This window comes from Cydia pomonella, chromosome 14, assembly GCF_033807575.1.
Source record: "Cydia pomonella isolate Wapato2018A chromosome 14, ilCydPomo1, whole genome shotgun sequence".
In the NCBI taxonomy this organism is placed as follows: domain Eukaryota; kingdom Metazoa; phylum Arthropoda; class Insecta; order Lepidoptera; family Tortricidae; genus Cydia; species Cydia pomonella.
Genome location: NC_084716.1, coordinates 17,293,577 through 17,313,466, shown reverse-complemented (window position 1 = coordinate 17,313,466; position 19,890 = coordinate 17,293,577). Strand labels below are relative to the sequence as shown.

Genomic DNA, 19,890 nt, shown 5'->3' with positions numbered 1-19,890 from the left:
CAACACGTGTCAAGTACCCAATTAGCGTTGCTCATACCATTTTTCGTTAACCCGCTCACCCGCTCCGTGCAACCGCGCCAGCTAGCGGACAGAACCGATAGCGCGGAACCGCGTCGAAAATTTACATTACAATTAGCTAAATTAAGAAAACCGTGACAGTGAAGTAAATTATCTTCGCTAATTTAGTGCGTTTTCCTTTTTCATCGGTGCACTAATTATTTCTAATTCTTGGTATAAAACGGGTTTTTCGAACTACGAACGTTCAGAGAGATGGAGATTTGCTGATAAGTGTTTGTTATTGTGTAATCATGAGTATATTGAAGGTAAGTACCTAGTTACCTATAAACATATTACGGCCCCATTAAAAGAATGATTAAGACACGTTTTAGATCTTGGAAAGATCTTTAAAAGATCGATAACTATACGACATGTCAAAATTGACGTTTATTTCGATTCCGCTGTGATCCCAGTAAGATCTATCTACGATATTTCTAACGGCAAAGTGTCGAGATGTTTCCGTCAATTATACGACATACAAACGATAGCTAAACGAGAACTAAACCAGAACTTATCGTTATTGTATCTCATTCTTCGAATCAGGTCGATACTTCGATAGTAACAAAAAATATTAACAATACAGAATAATGCCTAAGAAAAGATTGTTGAAGTTAAGTTTTAGGATGTCATTTTTTTAATGATAAACCTAGACAGGAGTCTAGGCACTGTCTAGGTCATTTGTTCTATTTTTACAAGCTTTTAACTTCTGTTAGTATTGTATATGGGTCGAATCATGGAAGCTAAATTTGACCCATTTTCCGGTTTGCATATTCATCTCATCGGATACATATGAAACAGTCGGGTGACAATGCAATATTATGGTACCATCGCACGGGTGGGCTGGATCGCTCGAAAAGAGGATATTCGCACTTTTTTCAGAAAATCATTTTTTGAAAAATGCTATCCGATAGATAATTATATAAGGAACAATAAATGTGGTATACATTTTTTCGAAATAAGGCATATGAATGTCCTCTTTTCGAGCCATCCAGCCCACCGTGCATCGAGCTGATCTGGTGATGGTGACAGGAGGTGGCCTTAGGAACTCTGTGATGACACAACGCAACCTAATTGTGTTTGCGGTTTTTAGAATTATCTGGATGAGTATTACTCGTAGTTGCCTGTGGGAAGAAAAGTACAGTAAGCGTTAAAAGCTTGTACCAAGTTTTTTTTTGCCAAAAATTTATTTGTAATACCAAGGTTTATGCCTTTAGACATTTCACTTATATATAGTTCAAGTTCCTTAGTCCATTAAAAGGTATTTGGGGAAAATAAGTATGCAGCGTAACTTGTTTATATACCAGGGCAAAAATACATAAGTATTTATTATATATACATATATTCTTTATTTATAAAAAGAAACATTTACTAGATACGAACGTATGTGGAGGGTAGGGTACCTAATTACGAAAGGTAGACTTTTTTATACCACGACGGTGGCAAACAAACACACGGGCCGCCTGCTGGTAAGCAGTCACCTATGAACGCCTGCAACTCCAGAGGTGTTACATGCGCGTTACCGACCCTTTAAAAATCTGTACGCTCCTTTTTTGAAGAACCTTATACTGTAGGTAGACCCTTGGGAGTTAACTCCAAGAGTCATTTCTCTACCAGTTAACCTTACGTTATGTACGTTTATAGACATACGATTGCCACTCACAGGAAATGATTGATTCCAGGTTTTACCGTTGATGTACTTGGTGGTGAAAACATCCGCACTATGGTTCGTATTAAAGAGATGTTATGTTATGTTATGTTTGTTGAAGAGGTGTAGGGTTAGAACCGGTGTATCTTTATTTGACGTTCATAAGCGCATTGTAATATGCCTACTTGAATAATAAACTATCTTTATCTTTAAATATCTATTTGCTTCAACCTTTTCGCCGCCACGTCCTCGAAGTAATAAAGTGTCATCAACGCCACGTCAAAAATTGCACGTGTACAAACGTGAACAAATTGTCAACTTGGTATGAAGTCGTGGCGTGTGGGGCACGAAATGTCCTGACTTTATATTAAGTCAATGACGGCGCAAAGGTTACACTTAATCTAGTTACCTATATACTCGTACTACCTATATTTACTTCCAAATCTTCCAAGGGGGTATAAAGCCAGGGAATTAGAAAAAAAGCGAAACTTTCGACGTTGTTTGCGTTGCTTTTAAAGTTTTACCTCAATAACTCTGAAAGTATATTCCTGATTAATATTTTGCTAGCCAAATCCCTTGGCTATATCACTAGATATTTTATACTAAAATTATTCTGCTATGGTATGCAGGGTAACAATACTGGGTGATTTCGGGGTCGTGATCTCCATTGTCTAAAATGTATCATATCATATCGTATATTTATTGCGATCACAATACAACACTACAACAACAATACTAAAATTTTGCGTTAACCGGGTCAAAATTCTACCCATTGTCTTGTTTATTGTCCCCAAAAAATGTGACGGCGTGGAGCTTTCCGCATGAGATGAAATTTCGTTTTTAATTTTTCTCAAGTAAAATATAATCTACAACTAGAAAGACAATAGCACTCGACTTTATTAATTTGGTAGAAGACATAGATACAAGATTGACAGAGTGGGCGGAAACAATACAACGAAAATAATTTTGACCCAGCCCCCTCTTAAAATTGTATGCAGGTAATCTTGCTTATTACCAGAGATCGGACAAATTTGCGTCATTGCTCGCAATAATGTGGACATGACTCCAAAATTAATCAAATATGTAATCATTTAATTAATTTCTTACTTGACTTAAATTTTAATTCCTAGTCAATAAATACAAAACTTTGTTAAAGTATAGATTTATTAATGAAAATAATCAGTATTTTTTCCAAATTTTCTGCAGACAGTCTATTTCTTTTTACATCAAAAATATACTTAAGTGCTGAAAAACTCCGCTCGCACTCCACTGATGTTAATGGGGCAAACTTAAGTAGTTTTATAGGAATTTTATTATTCCAGTATAATTCAGAGTTTATTTTAGACAGTCTATTTCTTTTTACATCAAAAATATACTTAAGTGCTGAAAAACTCCGCTCGCACTCCACTGATGTTAATGGGGCAAACTTAAGTAGTTTTATAGGAATTTTATTATTCCAGTATAATTCAGAGTTTATTTTCTGTTCTTTGTTTAGTTTATCCCGATTTTGAGGTTATCGCCCACAACTTAGAACAGCAAATAAACTCTGAATTATACTGGAATAATAATATCCTATATATATTCCTATAAAACTACTTAAGTTTGCCCCATTACCATCAGTGGAGTGCGAGCGGAGTTTTTCAGCACTTAAGTATATTTTTGATGTAAAAAGAAATAGACTGACTGCAGAAAATTTGGAAAAAATACTGATTATTTTCTTTAATAAATCTATACTTTAACAAACTTTTGTATTTATTGACTAGGAATAAAAATTTAAGTTAAGTAAGAAATTAATTAAATGATTACATATTTGATTAATTTTGGAGTCATGTCCACATTATTGCGAGCAATGACGCAAATTTGTCCGATCTCTGCTTATTACACAATTACAGATGGAACCAAAAACAATGTAACTATTTATTACCATTAGTATAGATATCCAAAAATGTTCACTTACTTTTAATTTTAGGTTACCACGATTGGACCCACTGCACGTAAAAGAAAATAATGAAAACTGTCTATGCCCTACGGAATCTCCCACGATCATCAACAGTTTGGATTCAGATCATTCAGGTGTCGAGAGACTAGTTGTTTTCGTATACAAGAAACCAAACACAGGTGAAATTGTCAGCTTCATTCCTCAAAAGGAACATCAGAGAAAAATTCCCGATTTCCCCGACACGTATGGTCACATTCATAATATTGACCAGAATCCGTCTATTAGAGAAATATTTGAAATCAGTCCCAGCAAAGATATACGGGAACATAAAACATATATTGAACCTGTACCACAGCATAACATCAATGAAGATAAAGAAAACATTGTAGTTCATAAAATACCTAAAGACTTTAATGAACAACATTCTTACACTGAGATTAAAATCCCGGAATGGCATATGTCACATGATAAAAATAAAGTGAAACCTGAATCAATTGATTCATATCCACTGCATATATCAGAAGAAAATGACGACAAAAAACCAGAAATTATGATCAATGACATTGACATGAAAATCCCCAAATGGCAAATGCAGATTAATAAGAATAAAGTTATACCTGAAAACAACCATAAAATAACAAAAACTATTATTGATGGCATTGACATGAAAATACCGGAGTGGCCAATGCAACTTGATGGAATCAAAGTTAAACCTGAACATTTTATTTCACAACCAAATGACTACAAAAATACAGAAATTATGATTGATAACATTGGTATGAAAATTCCGGAGTGGCCAATGCAACTTGATGAAATCAAAGTTAAACCTGAACATTTTATTTTAAATCCAAATGATAAGAAAAATACAGAAATCATGATTGATAACATTGGTACGAAAATCCCGAAGTGGCCAATGCAACTTGATAGAATCAAAATTAAACCTGAACATTTTATTTCTCAACCAAATGACCATAAAAATAGACAAATTATGCTTGATAACATTAATATGAAAATCCCAGAGATGCCTATGCAACTTGATGGAATTAAAGTTGAACCTGAACATTTAATATCATATCCAAAAAACCACAAAAATACAGAAATTAAGATTGATGACATTGGAATGAAAATCCCGCAGTGGCAAATGCAAATTGATCAGAAGACAGTTAAACCTGAACATTTTATTTCAAATCCCCAGCATATATCAGGACAAGATGATCACAAAAAGACAAACATTGTAATTGACACTGACATTAATATTCCAAAATGGCAAATGCAACTTGATGAAAACGAAGTTATACCTGAACCATTTATTTCATATCCAAATGGTCAGAAAAATACTGAAATTATAATCGATGAAACTGGCGTACAAAAACCGGAATTGGAAATGGAACCTGATGAAAACAAAGTTAATCCTGCTCAAATTATTTCACAGCTTATACCAGGAGGAAATGACGACATAAAGACAGAAATTGTGATTGATGATATTAAACCTCCAACACAAGATGTATCGTCAGAACTTATACATGTTTCAGAAGAAAACAACCCAAATTCTCACGAAACATACCATGCTCCTGTTAAACCATTAAGAAATAATGATATTAGTTTGGATGACTCTTCTTCTTCAATAGATTCGACCTTAATAGACTCTTTAGAACCTCAAGATCTGTTTGCAGAAAGTAACTCAGAACACACTTTACCAGGCGGGATTGAAACGATTTGGCATAAAGAACCTTTAGACGAACCTAATCATTCCATTCATATTAGACATCCTCCAATCGAGAAATTCCGGTTTCCGGTTGATCAAGAGGTTAAATTTCCAGCATTCCGAAGAATGAAAGTGCCTCGAAGAGACAAATTTGGCAGAATTATAGGTTGGACTTTCAAAACCATTAAAACTTATTGGAAAGGAGGTTCACGTATCCCTAATCATTGGGACAAATTTCGAACAGATCAGTACAAACCTTTTAATTACAATTATCATTATATAGAAGATCCAGCCTTCGACCATTGGCTTAGAGAGCAACTCAGAATCACAACTCTCAATGGTAATAGAATACCTTCAAGCACAGCAGATATCATAGCATTGGACAGAGCAATAAGAAACGTTCTTTTGCAAAACGGTTGGATTGTTACTGGCGAGGGAACTCTTATAGATGGCAGTGGTAAAATGTCAAGCCTTGATAACCTAAAGCTTAGACCAATTTTAGTGGGAAAACCATTTTCTTACGATCGCTTGATGAAACAAAGTACACACGAGTATAAAGCGTCATCAAATATTCCCTATTTAGAAGGATTGTTACTCACAATGATAAAGCCAGCAAAAATTTTAGGAATTGTGCCCTTATCTATTACTCCACATAAACATCATTCTGAGGCCGGTGTTCAGGGGCGTAGTTCCAAAGATCAACAAAGCTTATTGAGAGTTTTGCCTATTGAAGAATTAGTGTCGTTTAGGAAAGATACCCATAAGACAAAAAAACCTCAGGACTCAACCAAAAATAAATCAGAAAAATCTCAGATCTCGAGCAGAAATAAATCTCAAGACGCTGCATTACTGAGACAAGCCTTGTCAGAGATACAACCGCAATACGCAAAGGGATCACTAACAACCCTGAAACAAGGAAAAGGGCAGGTAAAGCACAGGGATTTTGGAATCTATGGTACTCATAGAATTATAACTCCTGAGATGCCGGAGTGGAGGATAATTGGAGGTAATTCTGCAACCAGCAGTGGTACTCCTTTAGAGTGGAAGGGTAGATCTGGTTTAAATGGATAAAAAAGCTAAGATTGGCATAATATTCCTAATTATGTTAATATTAAGTAGAGTTAAGAACATTAGATTATTAAATTAATTTGACGACCCAGGCTAGTATCCGTATTATTCCGAAACTATTTTGAAGCATTAATAAAAGGGATCCCAGAAGCAGTTTCTTTTTTCCATTTGATTCCACCATATTTTCGAGAATTCCTGATTTGCCCGATGGTTGACTGGTAGAGAATGCCTTAAGGCATTAAGTTCGCCACTTGTACCTATTTTTATTGTGTAATCAAGTTAAAAATAAATGAATAATAAATAAGTTCATGATTCCACGTACATCCAACATGTGAGTAGAAAAAGGCTCGAAAATCAAGTTTCGCGATGTCCGTATGTCTGTCTGTTTGTCCGTTTGTTCGTCCGCGGCTTGGCTCCGGGATTGTTAGTGCTAGAAAGCTGAAATTTGGCACGAATATATAAATCAGTTACGCCAACAAAGTCGTAAAATAAAAACTAGAAAAAAAATTTTTTTAGGGTCATCCCCACTTTTGGTGTAGGGGAGCCTACACCAAAAGTGGGAATTAATTTTTGTTCGCTTCAACCCTATAGTGTGGGGTGTCGTTGGATAGTCTTTCTAAACGAATATGGGCCTTCAAGAAACCCTTTTTGATAAACGTAATATTTCGGAAATAATCGCTCTGAAAGAAAAATAGTATGTTTCTTGTCTACTTCCCCTAACTTCTGAACCATGAGTCCAAAAATATGAAAAAAAAAATCGTGAAAGTAAAGCTTAGTAAAGACTTTCAAGGAAAACTATAGAGAATCTGTCAGCCGTTTTTGAGTTTTTGCAAAAAAAATATTTTGACGGAGGGGTAACTACGAAACTGAGCATGGCCGATATGTTCTTGGCTATTTTACTATAGGGAATATTACACATAATTCTGCGTAAGGGGCGTCAGCAGCACAATTTGAGGGCCTACCGCGAAAGACGAAAAATCTAAATTCTGGCATAATATAAACCATAATTTAAAAAAAAAAGGTAATCATCCGTGACAGGCAATGTGTGATAATGCGTAGTTAACAAGAATGGATGTTCTAGAACTTCTAGATAAAGATATGTCGTGCAGAAGTGCGTGTTAGCGCTGCACTTACGACCTTTTATTAAGGGTTTTTTAAAGAAATCTCAAAAATGGGCCTGCCTATCATGTATATTATTTAAATAAAAGTATTTATTTTTAGTTCTCTATTATTATACGGCTAATCTCCCGATATTTTTTCGTATATATTTTTTAACTTTGGTTAGAAAGTTATAGAGGGATTTTATATGCCCCTTTAAGCACTCTAAATTGAGTAAATACTGAGGTTCTAGACTAGTATTTTTATACAATTTTGATGTTTGACGATCCTTTTGTGAAATTCTTATTATAAAGTTATCTATAATAGTTCAATGTTTTTTTTAGAACAATAATAACTGCATCAATCTATGATCTGAGGCATCAATAAATTGCTCTGATATTTAGATTAAGATGATATTTGTAAAGTTTGACGATTTAAAAGTGCTTGTTGCTAGGCCTATTTGAATAAAGAATATTTTGACTTTGACTTTGAGTATAAGTAGGACCATCTCTAGCCAGTGCTGCGCTCTGGCTGCAGAAGATTGCAGGAATATCACCTATTGACAAAGTGAGAAAGTATAAATATTTTTAAATTTTGCGCCATCTATTCAAAGTACTAAAAATCACAACGATGTGAATCCAAGGGGGTCAACATTTTGTTAGTTCGCACGGGCTTGCATTAATTCTGCTACTACCCGTAAGATGGCGCTTTGGGCATGGTTTAACGCCATCTAGTAATCGTTGATTAAATTATTATATGTATTCGTTAGCATATTCGTTGTTATAGGAACGGATAGATGGCGCACCAACTGCATAACTTAAAATTTTAACTTTAAATTTTGTGAATTATGTATGAATATTTCTGTAATATAAAATATTGAGGTGAGAGCAAATCGTAAACTATGAATTTAAAACGACTAAAGCATGAGCGACGCAAAAATCTATTATTACTAAGGTAACTTTAACAACTTGTTGCCCGACCACAAGTCAAAACAAATACCTAGACCAAATGCTCAGTCAGTGACCGGCCCCCGTGTTCGTTGTTTGTGTCGTTCGCGAGTTTTAGATGCGCGCGGACGAAAAAAAACTTAAAACACAATTTCCTAAATGAGATTGTATCAAAGAACAACTTTTTTAAACAGTAGTGAGCCACTAAAAGTCTGAAGTGATTGTTTTTAGTTCGGTCTGTTAGTTTTTTTGTAAATTGCTGTGATTTCGCGGTATCGTGTTCTATTGTTGAAAGCTACCGATGTTGTTGTTTTAAGAGGATGTTTTCGATATCGTCCATGTTCCTAGGAAATCGGTTTCTGGTTGGATTTTGATGGAATTGTAATCTCAGGTAAGTTTGTTAATTTTAGAACTGGCTACCTACCTAACAAGTTTCTTATAAGAGTATTTTTTTCACTTGAACCACAGCTTGAATTTAAGCCCTATAAAGGGAAATCCATTTATAACGTATTATTTTTTACACCTATTTTTTCAGTAAGTACCTAAGTATCTTTTAATAAAATATACCTATAGTTTAATGAATTAAAAATATAGATACTTAATTTCGTCGAAGTTTTCTCAAAATAAAATTAATTAACTAGATAATAGATAGGTACCAACCTGTGTTCAAAATTACCAAAATTAAAATAGGTACCGTCCACCGGGGTGATAAGAGAAAACTTAAAATGTGATATACCTGACCATTTTTTTGAAAATATCCACAAGATTGTATTAAACAATATCTATTATTTTTAATCGCATGATATAAATAATGATATTATCGCATGATATGATATAAATAAAATGTCAGGTAATAGTATATTACGATACAAGTGCGAAAAATAGGAAATTAAAACACGACCGAAGGGAGTGTTTTAAATCGACACGAGTTGTGAATTACCTATTCGCACATGTATCGTACAACGTTTTACAGTACATATGGTGCTACTTTACCACACTAGTGCGAAAATTAGCATATTACGTTACTGTGTCGAACATTTAAAGGGCCATATGTACTGTAAAACGTTGTACGATACATGTGCGAATAGGTAATTCGCAACTCGTGTCGATTTAAAACACTCCCTTCGGTCGTGTTTTAATTTATCGCCACTCGTTTCGATTTTCCTATTATTCGCACTTGTATCGTAGTGTACTATTGCAGTACATATGGCCTATTAAATGTTCGACACAGTAACGTAATATGCTAATTTTCGCACTAGTGCGGTAAAGTAGCACCATATGTACTGTAATAGTACATTACGATACAAGTGCGAAAAATAGGAAACTCGAAACGAGTGGCGATAAATTAAAACACGACCGAAGGAAGTGTTTTAAATCGACACGAGTTGCGAATTACCTATTCGCACATGTATCGTACAACGTTTTACAGTACATATGGCCCTTTAAATGTTCGACACAGTAACGTAATATGCTACTTCTCGCACTAGTGCTATAAAGTAGCCCCATATGTACTGTAAATCACATTTTAAGGTTTCTCCATATTCACCACGGTTGACGATATGTTGTTCTGACTTTATAGAAAGCATTAAGGTGTATTCGGGTAATTCCGACTACTCCAAATTGACAGTAAGTCCTAAATGCACCCATAATTCCATCGTTTTAGAGTCCATTTTTGGAATTACCTGACATTCTGAACTTTTCGGTATTACCCGAATACACCTTACACCTAATAACAACTCGACAACACACCCATAAGTAGGTACTTACTAAAATAAAATTATAATTATAGTGTAAATTTTTATTGGATAGTATATATAGTGTCATTCACGAAGACGCGTGCCTTGACTTGTATTGCCATGTTTTTAAAGGTTAGATTTGACAAATCTGCGCGTCATCGTGGATGACACGAACTATCTTGGAGTCGAATTAGAAGGTAATAAAATTAAACTGGTATTTTGACTTTGTGCTCCTTCGGAATCAAAACAAAAAAAGTTTATCCAAATATTCTAGTTGATGTCTAGCCAAAACACCAAAAATAATAAAAAACGTGAGTGGGTATTATACCTTACTAGATTTTAATATCAAATCAAAGTGTTTATATCAGATAAACAGTGTCTATAAGACCAATATAATAATTAGCTAATAACTACGTGTATAATACCTACTTAATTTAGTACTGTAGTCACGGGTCTTTTAAAAAGTCAACCGTTTAGACTTGCATATATTTTAGGTAGTTTTATAGAAAACGCCTTACAGTAGCGGCGCGTGAAAATTCTGGCTAGGCAACTCGGAACAAAAAAAAACCTAATTTATCATTATGTACTTTTTTCATGATAAAAGTGAAGCGTGCGCTAGGTGTATCCTTGGGCGCAACGTTTTGCAGTTAGTGAATAACCTCCTTTGCCATACTATTATACACCAAAAAATACAAAATTTCACGGGCTTAGTAACTTTATATATAAATTTGTGCACAAAACTAAATAAAATCACATAAAAACATTTAAAACTCTAATAATAACAACAAGCCTTGGTATCAACCGCGACGGGAGAGTTATCATAACATAATTCCATTTTCACCCACGAATTCTAAAACCTATTACTACAAACCTACAAACAGTACTTTCTTTGAAGAAACGTTCGTTATCAAATAATTAAACTTGAGATGAGACTACATAAGATACTTGGATTTTGTATTAATATTTATCTTTTTTTTAAAGGTTTTTACAAAAATTGGTATTAATGATAGTAAAATACAATAAAATCTTACCCATTTATTCAATTCAATGTTTTTGTATGGCAATATTAAGCATACGCGCGGCAAACGCACCCGATTCAAAATTGTGAAACATTACACTCCAATATAAATGTTACCTGTTTGTATTTAAGGTTTAAATTCAAATGAAGCAGCATGGTAATATAACTGAAGTTATCGCGGCCGTGTACAGAGGGCCTACCACGTACCACGAAGTTCGCAAATAGCGAGCATCTTTTTCTGTCACCCTAATTACGCTATTGGAGTAAAAGAGAAAGTTGCCCGCAATTTGCGTACCGCGGTGTTCGCGGTAGGCCCCTCAGTACTCGCGGACTTTATGAATATGTGCGTGCATTTTTCCAATATAAACCTTATACTCTTACGTTTAAGCTTTTTATTCAAATGAATAACTCGATACAAGACCGAGTTGCTTTGAAGCTCATTCGCGCGCACTCTCTATAGCAAAATTTATGAGCGTGTGCGTGAGTTTTCGTATCTGTGTAGTGGCGCATGAATGAATAGTCAAGCTGAGCTTCTCTTCGCGCGCTCGCTATGATTAGTTGAAATTTAATCAATAGTGAAGCTTTAGTAAATCGTGTTAACAATTCCAAGGTAATGTATTACGTAGTGTTTTCATTATGGATATAATATTTTTAATTTTAATGATGATTTATAAGTTTGGTTTATGTAGCAATAAATTTTAGGCAAGCCGGTGGGAATCGAGTTGTATGGAGCCGCCGCCCCTGACGCCTTATCACACACATTTAGCTGAAGTACTCGTATCGCAATTCTCAACCCTTATTTAGGTAGGTATTAGGTGCTTGTCTATTTAGACTACTTACTTAAATATTTGATATAAGTACGGTCACGTCTGAAAATATACGGATAAAGTGCCAAAAATATGTATACACTACCCTAATATATGGGCCATAAGGTCGTGTATACATATTGTTGGCACGTCGATCGTGACGATGTTTTCAGACGTGACTGTTATCTAAAAATACTTGCATTTTGCATTTGCTTCCTAATTTAACTGCCTTCTTTTATTTGCCAGTACGAATAATTACACCAGTCAAAAAACTACAGCAATAAAAACGTCAAAGAATATAACCATAAAGGCCCACTGAGGCCACTGATCAGTGTTGGCCGAACGTTAATTAGAATTGACCATATTGAAAATTAATCAACCGTAAATTGTTACCGTCCGTTACGGATTACGGTATTTACGGTTCAATTTGTAATGGTCAAGTTTCAATATGGTCAATTCTAATTAACGTTCGGTTCGGCCAATACCGCCATTGATTACCAGTTCGCCGGACGATATCGGCCTATCAGTTATTCGCGATTGACAGTTTTTGCGAACAGGCCGATATCGTCCGGCGAACTGGTAATCAGTGGCCCCTTTAATAAAAACTAAGACAATGAAGTAAGCAATATTCTTTATCTTGACTACCCAGTACTTTAGTTCTGTTTCTGCTAAAAGGAACCCAAATATTTCGTTAGTTGCGCAGAGCCCTAACGTGACAACACGGCGACACAGCCGTTGCAACGACCTAATTCCAGTGACAAAAAAAGACAGTTTCGACTCAAGATTATATCTCAAGAGAGTCGTAAGCTATCTATAGATTGTTGGCAGCCCTATGGCCAAACATTTTTAGGGTTCCGTACCCAAAGGGTCAAACGGGACCCTTTTACTGAGACTTCGCTGTCCGTCCGTCCGTCTGTCACCAGGCTGTAATCATGAACAGAACATGACAGTTGAAATTTTCACAGATGATGTTACCGCTATAACAACAAATACTAAAAACAGAATAAAATAAATATTTTAGGGGGGCTCCCATACAACAAACATATTTTTTTTGCTGTTTTTATGAATAATGGTACGGAACCCTTCGAGCGCGAGTCCGACTAGCACTTTTTTTTTAAATAATACCAATCGAAAAAAGTCGAACGTAGGGGCTTAGCTATGTTTAATGGTTAATACATAATACATCAAATTGTGTAAAAATAATCTCCTAAATGTCAATATCCAGAGAGGAAAATGGGGACTACGTTTGTATGGAGAATCGGCCGTCCCCTTTCCTCTTAAGAGTCAGACGAACCCGCCGCCAAAAAGACACTCCTATACAATCTAAGATACGGTCGCATTTCACTAATTTTACCTACATGAAACTTGGTATGGACATCTAAGCAACATACAGTGTGTAAATTCAGTACGGGCGAATATATAAACGGTGGTTAACCGAAGAAGCACCTATATTGAAATAAATTTTGTTTAGAATAACATTGAAAATATTAACCATACAAAATAATTCGGCCCGCAATGTAAAGCATGTAAAGCAACACAATTTACGGGATCCGAGCTTTTTAAAGTAACTGTTAGTGCTTGTTGGCCGCAAAGTTGATAGTTATTATAAAAAGCTTATTATTGGTCACATTCACGGAACCCTAATAACAAAAAAAGAAGCAATGTTTTGTAATGTCAAATTAGTATAACAGGTTTAGCAGGTTTGGAAATTAATAGCTTAAACGTCAACAAACTTTAACCTAATTAAAAAATGCATTTTAACGTAAAATTTAAACATTGCAAGATTTAACATTCAATCATTCCGCTTTTCTCGTTCTCTGGAATACTCTTATAATAAGATACTTTTCCTCTTGCTTCAAGCACTTCAATTTTATTTCCAAGATTTCCAAGCAATCAATTACTATATCAAACACTAGGACGTTTATCTTACAAGTAGAAGACATTATAGGACATACTGTATCCAGTCAGATGAAAAAATGTTTTACAGTACATATGGTGCTACTTTTCCGCACTAGTGCGTAAATTAGCATATTATGTAACTGTGTCGGAAATTTAAAGAGTCATATGTACTGTAAAACGTTGTACGATACATGTGCGAATAGGTAATTCGCAACTTGTGTCGATTTAAAACACTCCCTTCGGTCGTGTTTTAATTTATCGCCACTCGTTACGAATTTCCTATTTTTCGCACTTGTATCGTAATGTACTATTCTGGCATGCCAATTTTGATTTCTAACAATACTATACATATTATATCATTACAAAAAGAGCATGTACAGTCATCAATCAATATAGGCATCAATAGTAGCGGATGAAAACAAGGCGCCTAAAGTACCTTTTTTCTTTGACGGAGTATGAAGGCATTTACGCATGGTGAGTGGGACTCGCCGCTCTTTTCCCCTCTCCTGGCAAGTCTGGAGAATTTGGCCCTACCCACTAAACCCTGGCATCCCATGTAGTATCGACCACCCGCGCCGATAGTGCTCCCATACTCATAGTCGCAAACTCATAGTCGTTGAGTAACGACGAGTATTCGCGGCGCTGGAGTATTTGGGTCTGGTCAGCCGCGGTGCCGGGTCCCCTGAATGTGGGACTGTGCAAAGATATCGACACACGTTGCATCCCACACCAGGGCCCTTCCTAATTTCCACGGCACCAACGTGGCTCCGTCGGGACGCTTGCCGTCGTCCCTCACCGTGCCCACGGATTCCAAAACCACAGGCACAGACAGGTAAGCGCGCGATGGACAAAATCGTTAATAGTGCCGTGGCGGTCTAATAGAGGCACTTTAGTTAAGCTGTTAGAGAATGATAGATACTTTTAACGCTTAGTCTGATCCGCTATAGTCTGTGTAGACATTTAATTACTTGAATTGTTTCTGTGATTACAATATGTTCGCCATATGATTAAATAAATAAATGGAAGTGAAATATTGCTATAATTAAGGAACCTTACTTCGGACAGTTCGAACTCGTTTTGCGATCTTTGTCGTCATTTCATTACTTGCGCAAGAGATTGGGTAAATTCACTCAGATGCAACCAATTCTACCAGCATCCTTGAATAAGACATTTGCTTAATAAACTAGTTTAAGTTCGATTCCCGGTCACAGAATAAAACCCCGGTGTGTAACACATTGGTTCCATCTTTACTTAAGTACGAATAATTGACTGAGCGAAGGTCTCCTGAAGGTCTCCGTTTCAGCTTGGCTAAAAATGCTTTCGTATGTCCGGACGTTCTCCTCTATTAATTCTCTACTAATTTTCAACCGATTCTCGTGCAACTGAAGCAGAAAAAAATGGTAGTTTCGTGAATTGTGAGCAGGTTTGAAGATTAAATATATTTTTAGACGATTAAGATTATTGTATTTTTTTCAGTAATGGCGGAGTCACAAATATATTCCGTTTTTTTAAGCTATGCTCACGAGGTAAACAGCTCACAGAACCACTAGGATAAGATAAAGTAGTGTTTGAAAGCCTAATTCGAATCTTAGCCGACAGCCCCTGTTTAACACATCTATTATTTGGATTTCCAAGACGAGGACATTTCTTTTGACACTAGGACCAGGCCCGTGGGCCGTGGGGTAGGGGGGCTCGGAGGCTCCACAAAACACTCAGCAAACGTTGGAGGGACGCCACAGGTGACCCTCGTACTGGCGGCTTTCTCGCGCAAAGATTGGCCATCGCAATCCAGCGTGGGAATGCCGCCTGCGTAGTAGGTAATGGGCACATTGCCTAGTTCTTTTAGATAAGTATTTTTAAGTTAATTTTAATAGTTATATTTTAAGTATTATTTAATTTAGTTTTAATAACATTAAGTATCTTTAAGTGTTTATTTTCTTACTTATAATTTATTTATTTATAAATAGAACTTATTATTTATGTTATAGTTCCCCGAGCCAGAATTATTTAAAACAGGCACCTGCTGAGTAAAATGTTTTCTCTTCGATCATTAATGTTTTCATCAAGGACTTAAGTGTTTAATAAACAATAGTACCTATTCCTTATCGTGACTGATAATTCATTCAATAAATTAAATACTTACCTAATCATTGTACTTACTTATACAGATTTACGTACTTAATTATAAGATAATGCTGTCATCATCTCTAGAAATCCTCTCGATTATTCAGAATAAATGTAAATATTATGGGACAATCTTACTCAAATCGATCTAGCCCCACAGTAAGCTCAATAAGGCTTGTGTTGTGGGTAATAGCTACTCCTTCTTCTTCCTCACGTGGGATCCTCTTGGCAACTAAATGTTTTAATTCCCCGAAAACCGACTGGTAAATATCAAATGATATTCCGTACATAAGTTCCGAAAAACTCATTGGTACGAGCCGGGGTTTGTACCCGCGACCTCCGGACTGCAAGTCGCACGCTCTTACCGCTAGGCCACCAGCGCGCAGCGCAGGCAATGCAATAGCTCCCAGTGGGTAATAGCTCGTAGCTACTAGACGATGATATATATAATAAGTCGCTGATAATAGGTAAATATATAAATTATAAATATATAAATACTTTACTTACTTACTGCTGTGGCGCAGCGACCTGAAATTGATCTTGGCCTCCGACACGAAAGACCGCCATGCTTCTCTGTCCAAAACCGTTTTTGTCCAGTCGACGGCGCCGAGTTCGCTAAGGTCTTTTTGCACTTCGTCTCTCCAAAAAATCCTAGGACCCACACGTGGAGAGGATGGAACCTGGACACTCCGCAGGAACCAGGAGATTGAAGATCTGGTGTCCAAGCCGAACATCATTAGAGATAAATACTTTAATACATATAAACAAATATTTGTGATGAACACACAAATGCCCTAGCATTGGAACCCAAGATCGCAAGCCTCGTAGGCATGAATGTATTATAATTTTCATTAAATTCTCATTCATATGCAAAAATATCTAGTTTCTAAATCACACTACTACGAAATCTTAGCAAAGATCTTGTTTTACCGTCCATGCAAGAACTTGAAACCCTCTCAAGTATTTGTCGACCACTCCACCGTACCAAGGAACTTGGTAGGTTGTATTAAAACAAGCTGCTTCCTGTTTAGGGTTCCGTACCACAAAAGGAAAAATCGGATCACTTATTGGATTACTTGTGTCTGTCTGTCACAGCCTATTTGCTCTGATACTTGGTACATTTTTATATTGTGTCTGTGACGCAAAGACGGACATCTCAGTGTTACGTTAATTAATGAATTTTAAACATAGTGGCCAACATTTGGGGGTAAACGAGAAATAAAATAAAAATTACAATACAATACTATATCAAATGAAAGTGCTCATTGTGAGTATCTCAAGTATACAAGGATATATTTTATTTTATTTTAAGGATAATAATTTAAAAGTAAGGAAGTGTGTAAGAATAATAAGTTTAGTTGTTTACAAGTCATAAGAAAATATTATTATATTATATTATAGGACATTATTACACAAATTGACTAAGTCCCACAGTAAGCTCAATAAGGCTTGTGTTTTAGGTACCTAGACAATGATACATATAATATATAATTATAAATACTTAAATACATAGAAAACACCCACTCAGAAACAAATATCCATGTTCATCACACAAATATATGCTCTTACCAGGATTTGAACCCGGGAACATCAGCTTCATAGGCAGGGTCACTAGGTCACTACCCACTAGGCCAGACCAGTCGTTAAAACATGCAAACAATTACAAAATAAGAAAATATGCAAACAATTAATTCCTAGGCAAAAACCACAAAATAGTTACTGCTATTAGATTACTGCTACCAAGGGTAAGACAGACTTAACAAAAATGTAAAAAAATGTACAGAGTACGGAACCCTTGTGGCGGGAGTTTGTCTCGCACTTGGCCGGTTTTTTACGCCACTTAGCGAACATAAGTTGACTAAAACAAGCTTACTTTTTATACCTACATCACTTAGCGAACAAAAGTTGGTCCTGGAGAATGAACTTTTTTACGGTTTTAGACGTTTCGGTACTCACGAAACGTCTAAAACCAGTTCATAATGGTTCATCCTGTATTTAGGGCTGCCAAATGAAAAAACATTTAGAATTTATTCTAGAAACAATATAGACTAGTATTTTTTATACATTTTTTTGTATGACTATATTTTGTGAAAGTTTTAGTATTAAATTTGATCTATGAATTATATTCATTAGTATTATATATGGAATAATATTTACAACATCAATAAATTGCTCTGATAATTAGATTAAGATAATTATATGTAATACTGTCTTACTATTCATAAGTGCTTGTTGCTAGGCCTACATGAATAAAGTATATTTGAATATTTGAATTGAAAATGCAATATCCTGACAAAAGTCCAAACATTTCCTGGATTTTCTCCAATAACCGTGGACGTGATGTGCGGACGAAAAACCGACACCGTGGCCATCCCATCGCCATCCCGCCGCGTCATAAGTCATCCGACACCACTACCCTCTCTACACGATGACCCACCTTAGTGGGCCAGTATGATGGCCGTGTAGAGGAGCCATAAGCGGGACAGGTACGCTAGTTCAACCTTACTTAACTTGACGTTGTTGTGATAAGCATTAATATGGGAACACTGTTAAGGTGACTGACGGTTCTATGACGTTGTGCGAGAATGAAATGAAAATCCTTATTTCGAGAACTAGTGGTCCATAGATAAAAAGTCTGTTCGGAAAGAGAAGAGTCATACTTTCCACGACTCTTCTCTTCCCGCACAGACTCAACCTCAAAACGAACACATATTATAATAATATATTTTAAAACTAAGCACTACACGTCACATTATGGTTAGGATGCATTACGCAACCCCGCAGTGTCAGGACTGTCAGGGAGCCGGCCGCGGAACAACCGCCGAAAAATGTGAATTTTGCAATAAAAAAGTGACTTTTCATTGAACTAATCGTAATTTACCTTTGTTTCAAAAGACAGCAATACTGCACCATAAGATTATCGCAACGTGAACTACCACAATAACGATCAATTTCTCTTATTTTTACAAATGAATCAATAGAAGACTATCGAAGAAATCAAGTAATTTCTCAATCAGTTTATTCGATAATAGAAATGATAATGGCGGCACATTGAAAGGCCAGGCCGTGAACCACGGCATTTCTGCAGCGTGTTCACAAAAGGTCTTATGTACCTCCAGTTTTAGTTTGGTTGAAACCTACTACCTACAACCAAAAAGAACTTTACCCCCCAACCCCTTAAAATAGGGGATGGAAATTTGTATAAGACTTCCGCAAAATTTGATGCTAGACGTATGTATGTATGTATGTAAACACTATTGTGCATAAGACAGGTTAAGATACAATAAAACAGAATGTTCGCAATGTAAAAAGGCGAACTTATCCCTATAAGGGATCTATTCCAGTCAACCTTAATCAACCTTCACCTCTGACCTTAACATCTGAAAGTTAATAAAGGGATTTCTTCTTGCTCCTGCCCTTTTCCCACGTTATGTAGGGTCGGCACAACTCTTCCATTCTCCTCTATCTTTCGTCACGTCAGCACTCTCTCCTTTCTTTCTCATGTCCTCTCTCACGCAATCCATCCATCGTTTTTTGGGTCTACCATCCGCTCTCCGTCCATCAACATTCATTCCTAGCATTATTTTGCCTATATGGCATTCATCCCTCCTCATTAAATGCCCATACCACGCTAACCTACCACTCCTTATCTTCTCCGCTACCGGTGCTACTTTCAAACTTCCCCTTATATACTCATTCTTAATCCGATCCTTTCTCGTTACTCCATACATCCATCTCAACATTCTCATTTCTTTCGTCGCCCAGCATTCTGATCCATACATTACAAGAGGTCTTACGATCGGCCTGTAGATTTTCCCCTTAAGTTTAAGAGGCATTTGGGGATCCAG

At 36.1% G+C, this 19,890-nt stretch overlaps 2 protein-coding genes across 3 annotated transcripts in view; both read left to right on the top strand.

Moving 5' to 3' along the window:
• The first annotated feature begins 253 nt into the window (after nt 1–253).
• On the top strand, nt 254–6,567 carry LOC133525092 (uncharacterized). The gene is made up of 3 exons (XM_061861335.1): nt 254–323; nt 1,737–1,780; nt 3,672–6,567. Exons 1-3 carry the CDS (start codon nt 309–311, stop codon nt 6,415–6,417), a joined length of 2,805 nt encoding a protein of 934 aa, XP_061717319.1. The 5' UTR covers nt 254–308; the 3' UTR covers nt 6,418–6,567.
• A 1,690-nt stretch (nt 6,568–8,257) lies between these two features.
• LOC133525096 (torso-like protein) overlaps nt 8,258–19,890 on the top strand; it is a 94,684-nt gene continuing 83,051 nt past the window's right edge. Inside the window, exon 1 of one of the 2 annotated variants that reach the window (XM_061861346.1) lies at nt 8,258–8,850. The gene's annotated coding sequence lies outside the window, so the exon portion shown is untranslated. The remainder of the gene's footprint in view (nt 8,851–19,890) is intronic. The other variant, XM_061861345.1, reaches the window with a different exon arrangement.

Bases quoted from the DNA above. Each gene is read 5' to 3' on its own strand.
- LOC133525092 (XM_061861335.1), top strand. The intron at 1,781-3,671 runs GTTCGTATTAAA...TTTTAATTTTAG, and splicing joins GTGAAAACATCCGCACTATG to GTTACCACGATTGGACCCAC.